At 32.3% G+C, this 24,839-nt stretch overlaps 1 protein-coding gene across 1 annotated transcript; it reads left to right on the top strand.

Moving 5' to 3' along the window:
• The first annotated feature begins 2,481 nt into the window (after positions 1-2,481).
• LOC140449410 (venom allergen 5-like) lies at positions 2,482-23,323 on the top strand. The gene is made up of 5 exons (XM_072542571.1): positions 2,482-2,641; positions 9,712-9,876; positions 10,837-10,918; positions 18,829-18,979; positions 22,999-23,323. Exons 1-5 carry the CDS (start codon positions 2,519-2,521, stop codon positions 23,237-23,239), a joined length of 762 nt encoding a protein of 253 aa, XP_072398672.1. The 5' UTR covers positions 2,482-2,518; the 3' UTR covers positions 23,240-23,323.
• The last annotated feature ends 1,516 nt before the right edge of the window (positions 23,324-24,839 follow it).

Raw genomic sequence — 24,839 nt, 5'->3', positions numbered from 1 at the left:
ACCGTCAGTACAGTTTTGGTAGAATTCGACAATATTGTTCCTGTCATCTTCAAACAACTCTGATATATACAGCTGCCACTCTTTTCGTATTTCGTGCTCCTGTACAATAATTTTGTTATCATTGTCAACTAGTACAGAGGGAACTCGTTTTTTAAATATGTTACTCATTTCTTTTAGTTTTTTGTGCATATTAAATAAGTCGTATTTAGATATTACATCCTCCGTCTATTATGTTTCTATTCTATGTCTTTATTATGTTTCATTCGATTTCGACGATCAGTCGACGTTGTTCCATTAATTTCAAGATGTCGTCTGCCATCCATTTATTTTTCCTGATTAAGTTTTTTCTATAATGATTGTTTGTGGAGATTTCGTTAACTTGGTTTTTAAATTCACTCCATAGTTCTTCTGGATCTTCTAGTGAATCTGTGAAATCATTACATATGTAAGATAATGAGTAAGAGAGAGACAGAAGATATATTTTCTCTCTCTTCTTCTCTCGAATATAAAAATGTTCCTTTTGTTTATATAATTTAATATTATATATATTATATAAAGATATATATATATATATATATATATATATATATATATATATATATATATATTATTATTTATGTGATATGTTTTGTATTATTTATTAAATGTTCATAATTATATTATTCTTTTGTATTTCAAAATAATAATCTCAATAAATCACTGTATGATCCAGAACTGTCAATTTTGAAATCCATTTGTGTTAAGTCCTCGGTAGTGTAGTAGTCAATATCCCCGCCTGTCATGCGGGAGACCGGGGTTCGATTCCCAGTCGGGGAGGACTTTTTTGTTAATATTATTACATTATTGTCATTTTTAAATACTTATGGATATTGCATTTTAATTTGTATTGTATTATTATATGGAATTATGTTGCACTGTATTGTAGTGTATTTTTTTTATGTATATTATTGTCATTTTTAAATACTTATTAATATGGCAGTTTAATTTATATTGTATTATTTTATGTCTAAATTTTGGTATTTAAATATCATTTTACCGTTTTCTAAAATAAAATTAGAAGACTTTTCTAACAACGAAAAACAAACTTGTACTAAATATAAGCAAAAGCCTAGCTCGTATATGGAACTTGCTTTGCTAAAAGACAGTTCAAATCGAGAAAAGCATCATAACATTTTATGCCCAAACACAAATGCTGAACAAGATGAAAACACAATTGTATTATTATATTAATAACAAAATAAACAATAAATTTTACTGCAGAGTATGTGTAGAAAAATTTGCATTCAACTCCTTTCATACATATATGAAAATAAAAATATACATTTTCATCAAAATATTGATTCAATCCTTCATTGTTAGTAAGTTGTTATTAATTATGTTTCTCTTTCTGATATGTCTTACCTATAGAATTACATATGTAATGATTGTGCAGATTGACTCCCAAATAAATTTGTAACGGCGAATGCGTGTATAGAAGTGTAACTTCCACCGGCAGTCCCACTGGACTGCCACACCCGTTTTTTTTATTCTATTGTTAAATTCTTTTTTAATGTTATGTTTTATGTTTATATCGTCAAAGTTAAGTACATTGGTTTTTGGTTTTTGTCGCTGAATTCGTTTTAACCTTAGTTTAATATCTGCTACAAGTGGTTGATGATCAGATCCAATATCTGTCCCAGTAAATTTAGTGACTTTTTTGACGCCATTTCGGAAAATGTCATTTATAAGTATATAGTCTATTTGATTTCTTGAGGACTCAAGGTTATTGCCATCATCAAATGGGGCTTTCCAAGTCTATAGTCGTCGTTTGGGTAGTTTATACCAGGTGTTTGCAATTATCATATCGTTTTCTTTACAAAAAAACGTCCTGGCTGAAGAATCTGAGACAATGGAGTGGGAAAACGTAAATAGAACTTTTTAGAACGGCTGCAGGTAAAGTCAAATGGGCCATGATGATTGCCAATGTCATTAGGGATGGGGCACATTAAGAAGAAGAATATGTGCCTTATGATACATAGAACCATGTTATCTTAAAATTGCTGATTTTTTAATTTTGTTTCATACACCCTTGTAATACTCAGGCAGCGATATGTTGATCAATTTTGAGAATAAACAAACTACCTAAAAAAATTCCAAGAAAAAATTACAAATTATAATTGTATTTGTCAAGCTAGAAAATTTATCGATTATACATATGTAATATAAAAATTGTTTGCTTTAAACCAAACTGTAAACAAATGTTTGTAATTTACATGCTTATCAAGCTAATGTTTAAATAATATAAAAAAAGGAATGTATGGATGAAAGGAAAGGCATGTGTTATATTTTCGATGCGGAGAACGTTATCCATCCTCTGCAATTATACGTTAATTTTATTTAAAATTATCACTTTACGTAGGTAATGGAAAAACAGCAGTTTAAGGGCCTTCTTAGAATATTGATAAGATATGAACGGGTATATAAAAACAATATTTTGCGAAGCGTTATTCAAACACTTAATGGTTTCAAAAGCAACACAATGGATAGACGTATTAAGCTGTTTTATTTGCTTTTCGTAATTTATACTGTGAAAGCTCAAACTGATTATTGCAAATTAAGTTGTGATGGTACGTTACAGACGGTGTGTGAAAGAAAAAATGTGGTAAGTAGTGTTTAACCGTTGATTGAATCAATCAACGGTTTAACTTAGTAGTGTAATTTTATTCTATTTTGTTTCTTGTTATCTTTTTGCTTTCTTCCATGCAAGATATTTTCTTTCATTATTTTTCTATTATTCTTTTTCATATAAACATTAATCGTACTCTTCTAATTTTTCCTGGAGTGTAACAAACCATTTAGATATTTAATTAATATTTAAACAAATGTAATTTTTTTATGACCCTTTATAAAAAGGTTCGTATATTTATCACCAATTCACAACATCGAAAAACTCAGAAAACGTTGTAAAATGTGTTAGTTTGTTACAGAGAACAGTTAGTTTGCATTTATACCCGGTTCACATTTTGTTGATAGCTCACTACAAGTTTAACCCTAATTAGAAAACTGAAACACAGAGAGGATAGGTAATACGATATACTAGTAAAAACCAACCTAAAACTGACGGTTTAAGACGTTTTCGACTAACCCACCTTATATCTAAAGGAATACAATACCTTATAATCCTATTACGGGGGTATTTTGAATGGTTAGAGATGAACGACCAGTGTCGTAGAGTATATGATTGAAACATTTATTTGAACTAAATAAATATATTTTTTAAATTGTACTTATGTAAATTGTATTTTTTAATAAAACTTATTTATTTTATTCAAAAATAAAAAGTTTCTTGCCATTTGTAAAAGATACATTTATTTAATTAAGGAAAAAGGCCCAAATGTCGCCTGGCAAAATTTACAATGTGTTTTAAATGTATCCATTATTTTCGAATCCGGAGAAAACTAATAAATATTTTTGAAAAATTTAAACGCAGAATGAAAGATTACATTATTACTCAGGGCAGAAAGTCCCTGAAAACTTCTACAATGTTTATTTTAATATGTTATGTAACAGGGGCGAAAATAAAAGAGAAAATATAGTATAATTTTTAATTGAAAATATTGCATGCAAAAGAAACTTTTTATTTATTCTAAAAAATATTTTATTCTGCCTTTAAATTTTTCAAAAATGCTTTTTAGTTTTCTCAGGATTTGAAAAAAAAAATGGATACATTTAAAACACATTGAACATTTTGACAGGCGACATTTTACGCCTTTCTCCTTTAATACCTTACGATTACAACTACTATTACTTACCTTATATAATTACGATTAGAAAACTATTCAAATTCAAAATAAATAGGATCAACTTCGGAATCCGAGTCGTCTTGAGGGTTAATAATTAGGTTAATAATCTCTACGGTCGCATCAATCATGTTATCAAGATCCCACATTTTTTGTTCTTCTTCTATTACATGTCTTACTGCATCTTTCCAGTTTTGTTTTGTAATATGTTATAAAGACTCGTATAACAATTCACGTACAGCTTGTATTTTATATGACGTATTTTTTCTAGCCACATAACTTTTCATTTGTGCCCAAATGAGTTCAATTGGATTTATTTCGCAGTGGTAGGGTGGAAGTCTAAAGACTGTGATGTTTCGCCTTTCCGCCATTTTGTCAACTACGTATTTCTTGAACTTAGATTTGTGTTTCCGGGCAATTTTTAAAAGTTCTGCTTTTACCATTCCATCTTCGTAAGGCAGATACTTATTCCGCAGCCAGTCAAGAATATCCCGTTTCTTCCACGCATTCGTTACTAGTCGTGAATGATAAGGTGCATTATCTAATACTATAATTGAATTTGGTGGTATGTGTTCAATCATTTGCTCAAAATACTCTTCGAAAACATCAGCTGTCATCTCCTCGTGATAGTCTTCTGTGCTTTTGGAATGAAATTCCAACAAACCATGCTTAACAAATCCTTTTTCACTGCCAATGTGAGAAATTATTAATCTACTGCCTTTACCAGAAGGTGGGGAGATACCAGTAGACCAACCTTCCATAAAGGATTGCCTGGAGCTTAATATATTTTTATCTGACCAAATTTTTTTTAGAGTATGACCTGAGTTTACCCACGTTTCATCCTGGTAGAAGATCCTTTCTTCAGCCCGGAATTTTCGTATGAATCTTAGATAATTTCTTCTCCAACATCATCTTCTCCTCCCAGTCAATCAAAAGTGATTTTCGGTCTGATTTTTCCCACCGGAAATTTAATTCTTTTAAAACTTGCCACAATTTAGTTCGCCCGATATGAGGCAAATCCGGGTCGTCTCTAACTTCTTGTAAAATTTTGTTTAGGTTTGGTATTTCTTTTTTGAAAAAAAATCCATGAATTTTCCTTCGAATACCATTTTTGGCAATTTCATCAATTTCAATAGGCTTTTTCCCTCTCTTTAAGTGTTCGTTTGTGTTTGGGTTAGCTATACCGTGTTTTTTTCTTTCTGATAGGAACCTATATAAAGTTGACTCTCCTACGCCAGTCATGTTGGCACAACTTTCGACTATGTTGCGAACAGTGTTTGTGGGATTCTGAGAAACCAGAGCATCGTGAACATTCAGGACAATAGTCTTCTCTCTTGGTGAATAGACAGACTTACTGACTGTACGCAACAGTACCGGTGTAAAACTTGATGATGAAGCCATCACAAACAATCCAACAAAACGAGTACAAGCGAAAGGTACGTATATGTTCGTAGGTATATGGAATAAAAAATCACTCACGTACTGCATATAATTCGCAAAAGAAATATTCGAGACGCTAATTACTGCCGTAGACGCGGAAACACCGACAAGCCGTAAATTACATGCGATCAAAAACGTACTAAACAAAAAAATTGTTTTCGTTCGTAATAACTTCACCCTTTCAAGTTAAGTTTCGAATATAATTATATTATTAAAAATCTGCGGAATTCCATCTTAATTATCTTGCAAAGAATAGTACCTTCGGATATGAATTCCAGGTTTTCTAGTAAAGTGATTAAACGCGGAGATTAGTATTGAAATATCCAAAGAGATAAGGTATTCTTATTTACAAAATTGTTAATGGTTAAATTTTTATTTTTATTAATATAATATAATAACCAACATTAGTCGTGAAAGTTTTAATTGTTTTTTTTTGCTAAATATATTAGTATTAAAATATTATCAATATTATATATAACAGTATTAAAACATTATATTATTATTTAATGAATAAACACCTTAGGAACGCCTATAATTTACGACCGTTTTATGAGTTTGAGGCATATTTCGTGCTCTCAACAATTTGTGAACGAAGAATAGACTTTTTCTTCTTCCTCTTCTTCCTATTTATAAGCAATTCTGTTTGGCGGATTAATACCTCTAATAATATATGAATAATATGAGTTGTTCATATTGCCACTCATCTTTTGCGCAGTCCGATACTTCTTCTGCCGATTGGTATCTTATCTCTTGTTATTTTGACGACACGGGTCTCCTCCATTCTGCTTATGTGGTTATTCCATTCTTTTTTCTACTTTGTGTCCATTCATTTATACACTGTGCGTTACATTTTCTTCTAATGTCTTCACTTCTCTTTCGATCTCTCAGCCTATTTCCTCCTGTAATTCTTCTCAGTACTCTCATCTCTTCCATTTCCAGTAGCATTTGCATTGTGGCTGTGTCGGGTCTTGTTTCTGAGGCATATGTCATTATTGGGTTTTATAAATTCTTGACTTCATCTCAGTGTTAATGTGCCTGATTCGCCATATAGTGTTATTAAGGCATCCTGCCAGTCTGTTTGCTTTTGTGATTGATCTCTCACTTCTTTGTCCAGGTCTCTATAGCTATACAGTGTAATTCTCAGGTATTTTATTTCCATTACTTGTTCAATACTGATGTCATTAAATTCTATTTTACATCTGGTTGGTTCTTTGCTGACTACTATTTCTGAGAGAAATAGTAGTCATTCTCAGAAAACTTACTAAGTTTTCTGAGATGAGATTGTTGTATTAAATTCTTTTGCTCTTATGTTAAATCTATGGACCAGTCTTTGCAGACTATTTTCATCTTAGGCTATCAATATTGCGTCGTCTGCGTAACAGAGTATTTTTATTTCTTTGTGTATCCTCTTCCTTTGTTAACACTTTTGATGATTTCATCGATGATCAAATTGAAGAGCATGGGGTTAAATGAATCCCCTTGTCTTATTCAGCTGCCTATTTCTATAGGTTCTGTAAGTTGTTCATCTATTCTGACTTTTACTTTGTTGTTTTGGTAGATGTTTTCGATGGTTTTTATAACATTTAGGGTAACTTCTCTCTTATACAAAAGATGGATCAAATCATTGAGTCTTACTCTATCAAACACTTTCCTTAGGTCAATCAGACAGAGAAATGCTAGTCTATTATACTCTAGTGATTTTTCAGTAATTTCCTTAAATATTTCGTCTGTACCGTGAATATTGTATTTAGACTTGAATAGGAAAAATTATGAACAATGTTTGTAATCTGATATTTTGTTCATATACAATTTTATTATTAAAAGAACTATTATGTTTCTTTTTTGGGCTAAACATCTATGAGTTATTAAATATGTAATAAATACACCACCGGAAAACGGGGTTACTTTAACAATCTTCGAGTAACTTTGCACCATGAGTGTAAAAGTGTATTATTATAGTTTATTTTTATGAACGAGAGAGCATAATTTTAACTGGTAGCTCCGACCACTCCATGGGCGTGCTCAAGATTAATTGAAAAATTACTTTGAATAATTGTAAAAAATAAATGAATTATTTCAGTGTTATAAAGTGTTATGTGTATGTAAACAAAAGTGACCTCTTTTATCACACACTATATTAGAACTGACTGGCCTACATTAAAAAGGGTTTTAAAAAATTCACATTTTTTTTAATTTTTAAAAATTACAAAAGAGAAAATGAGTTTTTAAAACCGTCTAAGGTATGTTAAATAGATGAATAAAAATATTAATATAAAACTTACAGCTACTTGTTACAAATCCAAATCAGATTCAGAAGATGAACTTTCAGAACCAAGATTTATAATAACTGGCTGGATCATTGTATCAGTAATATTGTCCAGCTTCCAGATTTTTTCCTCTTCTTTAATAGTGTGATTTACTGCCTTTTCCCAGTTTTCAGGTTTTACATTATTTACGGCCTCCAAAAACAACTGTTTAACATCATGAATTTTAAAAGTGGTATTTTTTCTTGAAACTTCACTCTTTATCTGTGCCCATACCAGTTCAATCGGGTTTAATTCACAATGATATGGTGGGGATCTAAGTACTGTCATTCCACGATTTTTGGCAATTTCATCAATTTCGTATTTTTTAATTTTTTTTTTATGAAGGGCACACAACGAATAAAGTTCCTTTCTTATAGATCCGGGATGGTACGTAATATTTTTTGAACTCAGCCAATTCTGCAAGTCTTTTTTTAACCACTTGGTTGTGGGCAGTCCTTCTATAAGTCTGGAGTGATAACTTGCATTATCCATTACTATTACACAGTTCTTAGGAAGAAGATCTATCATTTGTTCGAACCATTCTTGAAAGACATCAGCGTTCATGTCTTCATGGTAGTCACCGGTACGAGTTGATTAAAAAATTAATAAACCACCTACAACAAAACCGTCTGAACTGCCAATGTGTACTATTATCAGCCTGCGTCCCTTTCCTGATGGTGGATTTAAACCAGTAGATAAGTTATTTACAAAAGCGTGCCTTTGACTTGTAACAGTTTCATCCTGCCAAAATTTATTTGGTGTATGACCCTCGTTGATCCATGTTTCATCAAGATAAAATATTTTTCTTTTTTGGTTTCTCATTTCCTTTATGGTTCTTAGAAAATGTCTTCTCCATATGACAATATCGCTTCTTTCTAATAAAATAGACTTTCTGGGATTCTTTTTCCAGCGGAAGCCTATTTCTTTTAAAAGTTTCCATAACGTACTTCGACTCATTTCTGGGTAATCCTTATCATCTCGAACTGAGACAAGAACTTTATCCAATGTTGGAAATTCTTGTCTAAAGAAGAATTCATGCACTTTCCGTCGAAGTCCTTCTTTAAAATGATATTCTATTTGAAATTTTGGTTTCCCTGGAGCATTACGTGGCATTTGAAAACTACCACATTTCTCTTCTTTAATAACTCTGTAAATCGTAGATTTCCCAACACCAAGTGTACTGCTAACTAACTCAACGGTCTCATCAACACTTTCACATAAACGTTTGTCTGTAAATGATTTAAAACAATTAAATATTAATGTTTTTTGTACTGGCAACTGAAGTACCTACTTTTAGTGAACTGTTAAGAATTTTGAATACGCCACTTGGACCTTCCTATACACAAAATGGAAAAACCCACTATCACATTTTCTGTGGAATAAGTTTAGAAGGTAATTATCTAGTCAATTACTGTCGTAGATTCCTGGAATTAAAGAATTAAATGTTTGATTGTTGAAACCCTTACTTCGTGGAATGCACTCATTTCAGATAAAATAAAACGTTTTATTTTATCTAAAGAATTAAACTTTATTTTGCAAATAGGCAAAGAATTAAACTTTATTTTGCAAATAGATAAAATAAAACGTTTTATTTTATCTAAAGAATTAAACTTTATTTTGCAAATAGGTAGGTACTTATTAAACTTTTATTGGTTATATATAACCAATAAAATAAACATCTTACATTTCTTGCAAATTCATTAGTACCTGTTAACCTCCATTACTCCGACACTGGCAACCTTATTTAGGGATTAGTAAATCTCACAACTATTGTATTCTATTCTGCTCCAACCTTTATACCTGGTGGTCATACTCAATTTAAAATTGTTTTCCTATATACTTCTGTAAACTTGTTGACAAATATCTGTTTTTCATTGAGTCACCCGTATCAACAGTTTAGGGATTTGCATACATAATTTATTGTTTTATTACTCTCTCATACATAAAAATACACTATAGTTTATTACTGAAAACTGTGGTAAGTTTTCGGAATTATAGTTGGACTGATATTAGATGCTTCTGTCATCAACCAGATGCAGTCAGGTTTAATCTTCACAACAATCTTAAAAATCTGTGTTATTTGTTCAGTGGAAAAATCTTGATGATAATGAGCCCCCAATTGATAATTGACATTTTAAGAAATCCTATATAGGTGTGACTTAACTACAAATTTTTTTCTACTCCAGAAATGTGGAGCTGATCCAAATAATTGCAAAAATTTCAAAGCAATGACATTGAATGATGCAGACAGACGACTCGTGCTGGACGCTCATAACAAATTGAGAAATAGAGTTGCTACAGGAAAAGAAACGAGAGGACCTCAACCCAAAGCGTCGAATATGAAAGCTCTGGTACGTAGATATTTTTTATTGTCGATCTTTTCAATAAATAACTTGTATATTTCTGTAACTATTTTAATTTTATATTATTATAATTAGAGCTGGGGAAATATGCAAAACGCATTTTTGCATATTTTGGATAAATTGTATAAGTGTATACGCATTTATTAAAAGTGCATATTTTCAGAGTGCAAGTGCAAGAAAAGTCGCTTCTTTGCCGAATAAAGTATACTATTTTTTCTTCAAACGTAGCAATTTTCAACCATAAATAGTACAATTCATACGCTATTTTTACTCGAAATTAACTGTAACAACTATCAAAGTCGTCTAGATGTTATAAATTAAAATAATTAAGTCGTCGGTGGGATTTGCGTCTCCCTGGTTACAGTTGTTTGACAGTTGTTTGCAATTATTAAAGACAGCTTATTGTTGTTCGCAAACCGCCAACATCGGGAGTGATTGCTGAAAGTTGTTCTCGACCATCAGTATCATCAACAATTACCAATGCGTATCAAGAGTCGGGAACATTTTTGCACGGTTTCAATTTTGAAAATGCCTCATTAACTAATTGTACTTTTAATATTACTATAAATAAAAATGATGTTTAATTGTTGTTAATGACATTTGTATTGTTGCTTTGTGACATGTTTCATATTGTTGCCATGACAACATTTTTCCCTCCGCCGTAAAGAAATGGGAAAAAAAACTGCTGCCGGCGGAGACATCAAACTTTGACAGGATCAAGTTAGATAAGTAATGTCATCATTATTTGACGTTTAAAGAAAAAATAAATTAAATACCTTCAATACAAGTATTACTGCGTTTTTTATTTATATGCATTAAATGCACAAAAGTATAAAAAGCATATTTTAGTGCATATTTCAACTGTTTTTTGTGCATATTTTAGGGTTTTTTAAGTGCACATTTCTCGAACTCTAGTTATAATATATCTAATAATTTTAATATTTTTAGAGTTATAGTAAGGAACTGGAATATATAGCTCAATGCCATACAAACTCGTGCAAATGGGGTCACGACAAATGTAGAAGGACTCGTAAGTAACGTATTATTCCTATGTTTCTAACTGTTTGTGTTATTTTAACTCATTATTTAATTTCAATCTTTATTTATTTGTTCTTATACAATACAGCGGATCTACTTTCTGATGTTGTAGGAAGTAGCACCTCCAAAACTCATGTTTATTTCATCCAATGAATTAAATTCATCCAGGAAATGTTTATAACAATAGATAAATATATACACATCAACCGCAACAAGTAGTAGATCAAGCCAGAGGGAAGATGATAATGTTGGGGAATTTTAACGCTCGAATAGGCAATCACGTAATACCCGACATTAAACAAAAACATAATGAGAATGTGATAAACGAAAATGGAGAACTGATGATCAACTTCTACACGAATAACGAACTAAGAATAAACAACACATTTTTTACGTGTACGCACGTACAGTGCGTTTGTGTATCTGCTTATACGTATTTCATCCTAAAAGGAATCTTCGGAGCGGCTATTCACAACCACTCTGAACGTGAATATAATCTTTCCTGCCATATTAGAAGCAACTATAAAATGGCTTCGATCTGGATGAAATAGCTACATCTGATAAATAAATCCATAAACTTATTTTCGAAACCAAATTCAGATTTCTGCTTTAATCTGTGCCTTCTAAGAATTGCAAGGCAATTGCAATTCTAAATTAAAAAATAGAAAATCACCAGGAGAGGACAGAATACCGAATGAACTCCTAAAGTACGAAGAACCAGATCTGATCAAACAACTATTAGGACTAATCCAAAAAATAATAGAACAAAACAGAATTCCTCAAGAATCAAGCATCCTAATACTTCTCTGCAAAAAGGCAGACAAATTGGACCCGGAAAATTATAGAGGAATTAATTGATTAAACACAACACTAAACTTAACAACCAAAGTGATAATAAATAAACTGAATGAAATTATAACACTAGCAGAAGAACAACAAGGTTTTAGGTCGGGAAGATCATGCACCGACGCTAGATTTATAATGAGCAAGTGCAAGAGAAATCATTAGAATACAACAAACCGGCATATCTATGTTTCGTAGACCTTAAGAAGGCATTTGACCGGGTCAAATTAAAAGACATTATCCACTTACTGTACGCAAGAGAAATACCTCTAGGAATAATCAAAACGATCGAAAATATCTACCAAAACAACACAATAAAAGTAAAAGTAGAAGAAGAACTAACCGACCCTATTGAAGCCGGCAATGGGATAAGACAGGGAGATTCCCTAAGTCCCCTATTGTTCAACCTGATTACGGATGAAATAATAAAAAAAGTAAGAACTAAAAAAGCATACCAAATGGGAGAAAAACAACTTTAAATAATCTGCTATGCAGACGAAGTAATACTACTCTCTCAAAGTGAAGATAATTTACAACGTATGCTGCACCAATTTAATATAACCGCCAGAAAATTTAACATGTCAATTTCCCCAAAAAAGACAAAATGCATGGTTACAACAGCAAATTTACTAAGATGTAAATTGGAGCTGGAAGGTCAGATAATAGAACAAGTGATGGAGTTTAAATATTTAGGCATCACAATAATTAGCTACGAAAATCTCAAAACTGAAGTGGAAGATCAAGTGAATAGAGCAAACAGAGCCGCAGGCTGCCTAAACGAAACAAATGGAGAAATAAAAATATCGGAAAAGAAACTTAAGGCAGAATTTACAAAATAGTCATCAGACCAATAATGGCATACGCGGCAGAAACAGGACCTGACACAGAGAGGACAAAAATGATGTTAGAAACAGCAGAGATAAAAACACTTGATAGTAAGACACTATGGGACAGAGCTAGAAGTACAGATATACGACGTAGATGCAAGGTGGAGAACATCAATAACTGGGTAAGAAACAGAAAAGTAGAATGGAACGATCATATAAGCCGAATGACAACAAATAGAGTAGTAAAGACGGCAAGAGACGGTTCCCCAATAGGAAGACCATGAAAACGATGGAACGGCAACTTATTGGAGGCACATTGAAAAACAGACAGAGTCATGTCTATATAAAAAGAAGAAGAAGAAGAAGATATCAACCGCACAGTAGTTGGGAATCTTTTATTCTGGTTCCATAATAAATAATCCTTTGTGTAAAAAAAGCTCTTTTCCAAAGGGAAATATCAGCATCCACAGTCAAAAGAAAAGAAATTGAAAACAAAGAGACTACTGGACCAGAGATAAACAGGTGACAAAATTAAATAAATAGTTAAAATCCTTAAAACTCAGGGATTATGTACAATAAAGATACAATATACATAATAATTGAAGAAGTATAACGGTCTGGATCGTTAGTGTGGTTACCAACTGTTTAAAATCCTAAATTAATTTCGCCAATTCTACATTGCTAACTTAGTAATAATAAATATCAATATTAAAGGCGGTACTAATAGTACCATCCCACCCATAATACTGTCCTATTATTTTAATTCGTTAGTGTAAAGAACGCGAAACTGGTTTGGTACTAATTGATTTTTAAGTACTTCCTTTTTAGCTTTAAATTTGACACAAATAATTGTAAAGAAGGTAAAACCTTATGATTCACCAAGAATTAATTGAACGTAAGCATTTTCAAGGTTGGGCCTGTACATTTTTTGTTTTTTATACTTTCCAAACACATACTTTATTATCATAGTCGATTTCAACGCTAAAATAGGACAAGGTAAAGACGAGAATGTGGGGACATACTGTCTTGGTACAAGAAACGAAAGATGAGAAATGCTGAACCAATTAAGGGATACACATCGAGAGATAAAACATAAAAAATTGTATGGTAAACTGCTATGAGTCGATTTTAATTGTTTAAAGAGCTTTAAAAGCATATTTTACAGTATCTTTTAGTTTTGTTCTTGTAAGTGAATTCCAGAGCATCGCTACATAGAAACCAGCAGTAATCTGCAAGCATAGCTTTGTTTCAACGACTTTACAACCTTTTTCTATTATTACAAGTCCTGATGGAATCTTTCTCAATGCTCTTCACTCACAGCTCGGCAACTAGAAGGAAAAAGTTAAGGTGTATGTATAGAATGTGGATTTTAGTCCTCTTATGTTTAAAATTGACGACGCAATTGACATCAATAGCGACGTATATGCATACATGGTTGATAACGAGAAAGAAAGCTAGAGAGAAAAATATTTCGGAGGTACTGGTGAATGAAGAAAATTCTTCGTTTTATGTAAAAATGATTATGTCTGTTTTTCAACGTGCCTCCAAGATTCGGCTTATATGATTGTTCCATTCTACTCTTCTATTTATTACCCAGTTCTTGACGTACTTCTAGCTCTGTACCATAGTGTGTTACCATCCATTTTTCTAATTGTTTTCATCTCTGCTGTTTCTAATATCCTTTTTGTCTTCTCTGTGCCAAGTCGTGTTTCTGCCACGTACCTATGTCATTATTGGTCTGATGACTGTTTTGTAAATTCTGCCTTTCATTTCTTTCCCGATATTTTTATTTCTCCATATTGTTTCATTTAGGCAACCTGTGGCTATGTTTGCTCTATTCACTTGATCTTCCACTTCAATTTCGAGCTTTCCGTAGCTAGATAATGCGATGCCTAGATATTTAAACTCCATTTGTTCTATTATCTGACCTTCCAGCTCCAATTTACATCTTAGTAAATTTGCTGTTGTAACCATGCATTTTATCTTTTTTGGGGAAATTAAAATGTTAAATTTTCTGACGATTATATTAAGTTGGTGCAGCATACGTTGTAAATCATCTTCATTCTGAGAGAGTAGTATTGCTTCGTCTGCATAGAAGAATATTTTAAGTTCTTTTACTCCCATTTGGTATCCTTTTTAGTTCTTACTTTTTTTTATTATATTATCCACAATCAGGTTAAACAATAGGGGACTCAACGGACTCAAAGAAGATTGATGAGCCACGATATAAGAAAACTTTTGAAAGAAAAAGACATCGCCAGATTTATCACAAAGGCTCAGATGGGGCATCTAGAAATAAGAGATCTAGAAGCAGTTATCAAGAAAATCACCAAATGGAGACTACTAACCGGTAGACTATGAGGAATACCTAAAATAAGATGGAATATTAAGATAATTGGGGACCTTAAGAAGATTCTTCTTCTTTCAGTGCCTATTCGTTCCGAATATTGGCAATCATTCTGGCTATAATTATTTTATTGACTGATGCTTTAAATAGATTCGTTGTTGTTGTGGAGAACCATTTCCTCAGGTTCTTCAACCATGATATTCTCCTTCTCCCAATTCCTCGCTTTCCGAATACTTTACCCTGTAGGATTACCTTCAGTAATCTGTATTTAGTGCTGTTTCTCATTATATGTCCGAGATATTCCAACTTTCTCCTTTTAATGGTATACATCACCTCTCTTTCTTTGCCCACTCTTCGTAATACGGTCTCATTGGTTATCTTGTCTGTCCATGATATCCTTAGAATTCGCCTGTATAGCCACATCTCGAAGGCTTCAAGTTTTTTCTCCATTGCTTCAGTTAGTGTCCAGGATTCAACTCCGTAATACAATATTGAGAAGATATAACATCGTAGGAGCCTTACTTTTATCTCCAGATTAAGATTGTGGCTTTTAAAGAGTTTGGCCATGTTATTGAATGCACTCCTAGCCTTCTCTATTCTACATTTTATTTCCTGTGAGTGATCCCATTGTTCATTTACTGTTGTTCCAAGATAGTTATACTGTTTTACTCGGTCCACTGGTGTATTATTGATAAGTAGTTGAGCGTCTCTAACTTTATTTTTGCTGATGATCATAAATTTAGTTTTTGTTATATTTACTTGAAGTCCAAATCTTTCACTTACTTCATTTACTTTGTTTATTAGTTGCTGTAAACTGTTCAAACTGTCTGCAAAAATAACGGTGTCGTCTGCATAACGGATGTTGTTTAGGCGTTCTCCATTTAGAAGTATTCCATGTTCACATTTTTCCAAGGCTTCACTAAATATTTCCTCTGAATATAGATTAAATAATATAGGTGAAATTATACAACCTTGTCTAACGCCTCGTAGAATCTGGATCATTTCCGTTGGTTCACCTCCAAAATTCGTTCTTATTGTGGCTGATTGGTTCCAGTATAAATTTTGTATTATACGCCGATCTTTATCATCCATTTGGGCTTTTTTTAGAATATTCATCATTTTTTGGTGTTGAACTGTATCAAATGCTTTTTGGTAGTCCACAAAGCAAGTGTAAATATCGCAAGTCATATCTCTGCATCTTTGAAATAATACTTGTAGACTAAACAGTGCATCTCTTGTACCTACGCCCTTCATGAATCCAAACTGTGTGTCTTGTATTCTCTCTTCGCATACCTTGTATATTCTACGATGTATAATTTTAAGAAAAGTTTTAATGTATGGCTCATTAGACTTATTAGCCTATATTCTCCGCACTTTTTTGCTCCCTGTTTCTTTGGTAAGGTAATAAATTCTGAAAGTAGCCAATCTTTTGGGATATTGCCTGTGTCATAGATATTATTGAAGATTTTACATAGTACTCTTAAAGATTCATCATCAAGAAGTTTAAAAAATTCAGATTGTACTCCGTCTGGTCCTGGAGCTCTACCTTCTTTTAGTGATATTATGGCTGCTCTTATTTCTGCCACTAGTATAGGTGGTTCTGTTTCCGTAGGTATTGGGGGCTGGTTCTCTCTCTCATCAAAAAATAAATTTCTTATGTAATTTTTCCAGGTATCATTGATACTCTCTTTGTCCACGATTACCTCTCCATTGTCATTAACAAGTTTACTTATTCTTCTGTTTTTACATTTACCTGTAATTTCTCTTACCTTCTTATGCACGTTGAAGTCGTCGTATTTACTTTGGAGAATTTCGATTTCTTGGCATTTTTTCTCCAGTTCTTTCTGTTTGGCTTCTCTGATCTTTCTCTGTATCTCTCGCTGTTTCTAACTACTATCTTAAGAAGATAGTAGTTAGAAAATGAAAATCCAAGTGCAAAAAGAAAAAAGGATGGAGAAATATTGTAGAAAACGCCAAGTCACACAACGTAAATCAAAAGTTAATGTGAAATGATTCCTTTCGTCAAATGAATCAGAAGAGCCCAAAGAGGGCGGCAATGGCTTCGCCAAAAGTGTAGATTAGGGTGGAGCTTAAATTTATTTTTTCGAATTTCATTTTCGCTGGCTGCTGAATTGATGCTCCTTCCATTTTAGAATGAAAAATTTTGACGACATTTGTTCGTATTTTCAGTCTGAAAAGTGCCCCATCATGATTAAAATTTTGGAATTTTCGAAAAAAATTTTTTTTTTCATTATTATCTACGCGAGGTACAAGATTGCTGCTTCGCTAAGATACTAATCAATACCTTTGAGACAATTTTTGTTATTTTCATTTTGACAACTACCCCAGCGCCTTTAAAATTTTAATTATTTTGTCAGTTTCAATTTTTCAAGAAAAATGTTCGATAAAGTCAACGATACTGTTTTTCATTCATCCATTTCAGCTGTTGGGACTATAATATGAAGAAAACAGAAAAAATAGCCAATATAAAATGAAAAATTATGCTTACAAAATCACTGTGAACGATAATCTTTCTGAGTATTAAATTTAGGCATAGACGATATGATTAGAGCTTATTCTTGGACCACAGATGACAGCACTTGACACACTTTTCAGTGGATTGTGTGTGACACAGAATTTTTCTAACATTTTTCAGAATTTCATTTTCCACAAGATGTGGTTCTATTGTCATCGAATGCGATAGTCTGTGGACTAGTACGCATTTCGATGCGCATCGCCCCGCCTCGAATTTTCCCATTGGCTCTTGACCTGGAAATCCCTATTTATCGCTCGAACAGCGCATATAAATATTGGCGATTTTCAGGTCAGCCAGGTCAGTCCTTTACGGGCTCTCCCAGAGCTTATTGCTCTAGGGGCTTTGCTTCCTGCATTTATTTTGCATACTCTGTGGCTGAGAATTGTTTCAACTTAACTTGGTGTTTTATTTCGACGAAGAAATTGTCATGTAAGAAATATCTTGCTTTTTTCACGGTAAGACACCGAAGATAAATATTATAAAGTCCATAACCCGAAAATGGACTTAAGTAGAGGAGCTCTCGACGTTTACTCCGAAGCCCTCTACAGAGCACCCGGGGATATCAGAAGGTGGTTAGACCCTTATTTGTTCCCCGAGGTGACACTGTGATGGCTTGAGATATTATTTCAGTAGGTATTGATATTCTTCGTAAGTGGAGGTTCTTTCTAAGTTTTTCAATCTATCATATCGATATAATCATTAGCATCCATATTTAAAGTAGGTACGGCTTCGATGTCTCCCTGATCATCAATATTTTGCAGAGTGCCAGTTCTGCCAGAGTGCAGTCTGTTGTGGCTAACATTTCTAGTAGTAGATTCTCGGAATGTCCAAAAGATGAATTTCTCTGTCCAAACGGAACAACTTGTAATACTTCACAGTTAGTAACTACCTTGCCAATGGGATCTGTGAAACCTTTTGGTCCACTTGTAGTGCCATCCAGATGTTGAAAAAGATGACGCAATGTCAGTTGATTTGTTCTAAACGATATTGTCATCTTTGATTCCTGTATTAACGGCAGTTCCATCACAACCAACAGCCATTCGTTAAATTGTATCGATAGCCTTGAAGGAAATGCATGTCCGAATAGAGTTATTAATCGTTTTGGCGCCATCATGTTTCAAAGAAATATGGTCTATGGTCAAAATTGATGAAGACCCCCAAAAATAGTGTCGTCGTAGATTTAACCACTACACTTAACAAAGAGAAAACACAATAAAAAAATATAAATCTTTTCTCACCTATTTAGAAAATGGACTCACATGTACAAACAATTAATTATTGTGATGATTACTATAAAAATAATTCAAAAAATATTAAATTAATTTAACACTAGTTCTTAACTTTTTCAGCTCAATGGGGGTGGGTTGGACAAAACCTCTTCTCAAAATCTTACAAAGGAACTACTATAACTACACAAGATATGTTAAATTCGTCGATCTATGGTTGGTATGATGAAGTTAAGGACTTCAACCCATCGTGGGTTTCTTCATTTGCTAGCCAGTAAGTTATGGATTTTCTTAGTTTCTTCATTTCATCATATTTTTTTACCGAATAGACCTTCCTAGGATTTTAAATGAGTATTTCAAAACCAAAATTTGCCAAATCGATTCAGTCGTTCATGCATTACCCCGAAGCATTGATTATAAACCACCACCACATAGATACCTCACTCTTAGGTAAAAACGAATTGAGTGTTAAACTCCGCCCACTTACACCTCTTGGCCCCTCACGCCTAAGTACTACCTGACTGTATGGCGGCGACATTATTGAAATATTTGCCAAGATTGAAAAATAAATTTGAGTTGCCTGTTCCGGCCATTGTCTAGTGCAATAGACGACAATATAAGGATTGCATTCAGCATTTTCACAAATAATTTTAACGTGCTTGTAATTTATATTATTGAATTTCGATTTTACTTCAGAAAAAACGCTAAAAATTGATTAATGAAAACAGTAGAGGTTTTCTAAAAATTATTTATTTATCAATACAATACAAAAAATAACAAAATATAAAATACATAATAAAATTAGCAGTGATAAATTACATCTCATTTAAATTACTTTTTTGTAACTTTTCAAACAAATTAATTTCCAGAATTGATGCAAACTAAAATATTTCAAGCTAATATACAGAATTTATTTGAAGATTTAGTTTATTCACTCAGGATAAAATATTGCAAAACCCCCTAATTTTAAAGAATCGCTTGGATTTACTTACATGAAATTTGGCTTACGCCTAGGCAAGATGTCAAAGAAAAAAAGATGATGCTTTTGCACTATGGTTCAGTATCACACCTCCTCAGGAGTGAAAAAATATATGTTCAAGATAAGTTCGGAAGTGCCTAAAATCAGTAATTCTAAGCAACTTTTGTTCTATAGAGTTTTTTCACTAAGTCAATACTTTTCGGGTTATTGAAAAATAGGTTCTGATTCGTCAAATTCCATGTTGAATATTTCAACGTGAAATAATAAAAAAATGAAGCACTTTTCGACGAAAACTCATTATAACTTTTTTTAAACTGTTTAATAAAGGTTTATTTTTGTTAAGTTTCTAGCATCAAAAGTAAGCAAGTTTCAGAAAAGCAAAACCTACATTTTTTTTACTCTTTGTGATTTTTGGTGTCACTAATAAATTAAGTTATTTTGAAAATAAGCATTTTTTTCATAATTAAAAAAAAATTGTTAAAAAAATATGCCCTTTGAACAAATAAAACTTACAGATCATTATAAATAATACATTAGTAAAGTAATTTGTGAAGCGGTAACGATTAATTTGATTTAAATGCTAATTGGGGGCTGATTTTCCCGAGTTTTTTGACCAAAAACAGGGACCAACTTTATTTTGAGCGTAACGCTTACTTTTGATGCTAGAAACTTATTAAAAAACAAAAATGAATATTTTTTTGAAAACTTTAAAAAAGTTGTACTGAGGTTTCCCCAAAAAGTGTACCATTTTTTGGTTATTTCACGTTGAAATATGACAGATATGAACCTATTTTTCGTTGGTTACAACTTTGCTTCTACTTGGCCTAGAGAGTTCATACATATACCATTTTTTTTTTCTCTTTTTTAGAAGCTATTTTTGCTGAAAACGCTTTTTTTTCGATAAAATACATACTTACTTTTTGAATTATTTGCACAGAACCATTTAAAAATTTATTTTTTTTTGTGTTAAAAAATGAACTATTTACTCGCAAATAACTCGAAAAGTATTAACTTAGTGAAAAAATTCTATATGACAAAAGTTGCTTATAATTACTTTTCTTCTTTCGTATGTTTTCTATATGTATGCCTTCGATAGGAGAAGGAACTTCGACAAGAAGATGAGGATATAAATTTTGTTCTGATAGTAACATTGTACTACAAAAAATTGACAATTTATCTATAAATGGCAATATAGAAGTCAATTATATTCTGCGCAAAATAAGAAATTGTATAGAGGTGAACTAAAATCAATATGATCTACTGTTCGATCGCATACTTTTTATATTTAAAAATTTTCTGAGGACTTTCTGGAATTACGTCATCGAGGTTTTAAAAGCAAGTAGTGGCGAGTACCAAATGCAATCGATTTTAATTTTGACAAAATACCACAAATTACCAACGTTAAAAATGAATCAGGTAAGTACATATCTTGATAAAATGAGAGGGAATTTCCAACATATAAATAGTTGAGGGCCATCTGCCTAGGAAAAATAGGTAAAAGCTGATAAACGGACAGGATTAGAAAGTTTAAAACATCACTAATTATATCATATTTCAAAACAAAGTAAATAAGTATATTTGAATGTTACTTCTTTTCAAACTAAGATTTTAAATTAAAATTTTAGGAAAAAAAAATATTTATTATTTCTTTTTCTCAAGAAGTACTTTCATTATTGACAATATCGAAACATTTTATTATTAAAAGTCGAGAACAATTAAAAACCACGTTCATATTTATATGAAAGTGCTACAAAAATGAAGGTATATTACTCTTTTTTAGCAAACTTGGTATACGACTTGTCCACTGAAAGCCGTGTAGACAGTGAATATTATTTCTCTCTTTCTGATTTTCAAAAACTTTAATTTTTTTAAAATATTCTAAACCTGCTTTTAAGTTTTCAGTTGACTTGCTTAAAGTTGACATTGGCTTTGTGTTTGGATTACTATCACTACAATATTTGTTGTTAAGACCATCAAAAATATTATTTATAATTTTCAAAAATATGGCAGTATGAGGAACCGTTTTGGTGTGTAACTGTCCTACAGCTATTGCTGTTGATATTGCTTAGGCAACTGAGTTGGAAAAAATTTGTACTGCTAACTTTACACGCATTTTTTAAAAATTATTAGGGTTTATATGAACGTCTGTTATTTTCAACAGGCATTTTGCTCTGATATTGGTTCTATCGATGTTGTATGTGTATTCAATATCTTGCCACCATATTTGTTTAGAATCGGCAAAAAACGTCAACTTTTGTTAAGAAAATTATTTCTTAAACTCTTTAATAAGTGGGGTGTATCATACACAGTGATATTTCTATTACAGGCTGATCCTTACATGCGCCTAACAGCTTAAATAAAGCTATATTATTAGATGCTTGATCACACACTAACACTTTTGGTATATACCCAATATTTTGTAATTTTGAAACAACTTCAACTACAATGTTTTTTAAGTTGTCGCTATGTATTGGACCAACTATAACAAAATAACAAATCGGAATCTACCAGTTATGTAGCAAGCCGCGCATCATGAAAACCAAACCTGTGTCGGCAAGTTTGTTTGTGCTTCCTAAAGCACCTTAATCTTAAAACCCTTCTATAATATCATCTAATTTATTGTACTCCAATTGCTTTTTCAAAGAAATTTCATCAAACATTAACACACAAATTTTTTCCCACTCATCCATTGTCTCTGCTTCTTTCTTTAACTTGTCAATTAAGGAAGTATTTAAATTATATTTAAAGTATTAAAGTGGGTGGTTTATAATCAATGCCCAAAGTAAAGTGACGGAATTACCCCTCGAGAACAACATGGTGGATATATCACTACATACTACAAACAATAACCAAACATTTAAAAGCAATCTCACCGAAAAGTATCTAAGGTATCATATTATTAGACATATTCAACAAACCAGTTAAGAACCTTATTATCACACTTACCTCGAGTTATAAATACGACAGAAGTAAGTAGAAATATGAAACTATAACGGTTTTACTGATATTCGCACGAACTAACCTTGAAAGCGGAAATAGCTGTACTGATCAAAGCACGCTCAATCGGAAGCTATGTCTCAGGGTTAGTCAGTGACGAATACTCGGTGACGAAATTGCCCCGTATGACGGCATTATCCCGTCCTCCCCTACACTTACACAAAATTTTATTGAAATCCATTGCAAAATGCTGCTATGTATAGTACTGCGGTGAACAACACGTAGTTTATGTGCAACTGGTTCTGCGAGCAGGAAATCTTTAATTATCATTTTATTTTAGACTTGAGTTATAAACGATGACAATTGTTTTTTTTTAGCGGAAAAGAGATAGGCCATTATACAGCAGAAGTGTGGGCTCGTACACGATATGTTGGTTGCGGACTCACTTTCTACGTAAGTTCCGATGGTTGGGATGTGTATTACCTAGCTTGTAACTACGGAGAAGGCGGTAACATTGACACATGGCCGGTGTACGAGATAGGAGAGCCAGCTACAAAGTGTGATGGATTGCCGGTTAATTCGAAATATCCTGGACTTTGTGGACCTGACAATCTTTAGAAGGTGTAGTCAACTGCGTATAGTTAATTGTTTTTATAAGTTATCAATTATTAAAATAAAATAAATAGCTATTTATTTCTTGTGTCATTTGATAAAGTTTAAGGATCTGACTAAAGGTAAATGAATGTAGGATACCACATCTGTGGAAAATATCATATACAACATCTTTATATAAGATATAAAGATGTATATGATACAGGGACATAGAAATGACCCTGTGAGTCCATTATAGTTTATTTTTATGAACGAGAGAGTAATTAGCATAATTTTAACTGGTAGCTCCGGCCACTCCATGGGCGTGCTCAAGATTAATTGAAAAATTACTTTGAATAATTGTAAAAAATAAATGAATTATTTCAGTGTTATAAAGTGTTATGTGTATGTAAACAAAAGTGACCTCTTTTATCACACACTATATTAGAACTGACTGGCCTACATTAAAAAGGGTTTTAAAAAATTCACATTTTTTTTAATTTTTAAAAATTACAAAAGAGAAAAAGAGTTTTTAAAACCGTCTAAGGTATGTTAAATAGATGAATAAAAATATTAATATAAAACTTACAGCTACTTGTTACAAATCCAAATCAGATTCAGAAGATGAACTTTCAGAACCAAGATTTATAATAACTGGCTCGATCATTTTATCAGTAATATTGTCCAGCTTCCACATTTTTTCCTCTTCTTTAATAGTGTGATTTACTGCCTTTTCCCAGTTTTTAGGTTTTACATTATTTACGGCCTCCAAAAACAACTGTTTAACATCATGAATTTTAAAAGTGGTATTTTTTCTTGAAACTTCACTCTTTATCTGTGCCCATACCAGTTCAATCGGGTTTAATTCACAATGATATGGTGGGGATCTAAGTACTGTCATTCCACGATTTTTGTCAATTTCATTCATCAATTTCGTATTTTTTAAATTTTTCTTTATGAAGGGCACACAACGAATAAAGTTCCTTTCTTATAGATCCGGGATGGTACGTAATATTTTTTGAACTCAGCCAATTCTGCAAGTCTTTTTTTAACCACTTGGTTGTGGGCAGTCCTTCTATAAGTCTGGAGTGATAACTTGCATTATCCATTACTATTACACAGTTCTTAGGAAGAAGATCTATCATTTGTTCGAACCATTCTTGAAAGACATCAGCGTTCATGTCTTCATGGTAGTCACCGGTAGGAGTTGATTCAAAAGTTAATAAACCACCTTCAACAAAACCGTCTGAACTGCCAATGTGTACTATTATCAGCCTGCGTCCCTTTCCTGATGGTGGGTTTAAACCAGTAGATAAGTTATTTACAAAAGCGTGCCTTTGACTTGTAACAGTTTCATCCTGCCAAAATTTATTTGGTGTATGACCCTCGTTGATCCATGTTTCATCAAGATAAAATATTTTTCTTTTTTGGTTTCTCATTTCCTTTACGGTTCTTAGAAAATGTCTTCTCAATATGACAATATCGCTTCTTTCTAATAAAATAGACTTTCTGGGATTCTTTTTCCAGCGGAAGCCATAAAAAAGCCATTTAAAAGTTTCCATAACGTACTTCGACTCATTTCTGGGCAATCCTTATCATCTCGAACTGAGACAAGAACTTTATCCAA

Source organism: Diabrotica undecimpunctata, chromosome 9 (assembly GCF_040954645.1).
Source record: "Diabrotica undecimpunctata isolate CICGRU chromosome 9, icDiaUnde3, whole genome shotgun sequence".
Taxonomy (NCBI): domain Eukaryota; kingdom Metazoa; phylum Arthropoda; class Insecta; order Coleoptera; family Chrysomelidae; genus Diabrotica; species Diabrotica undecimpunctata.
Note: the sequence above shows the minus strand (reverse complement) of the source record. Positions and strands in the feature narration are given on the sequence as shown.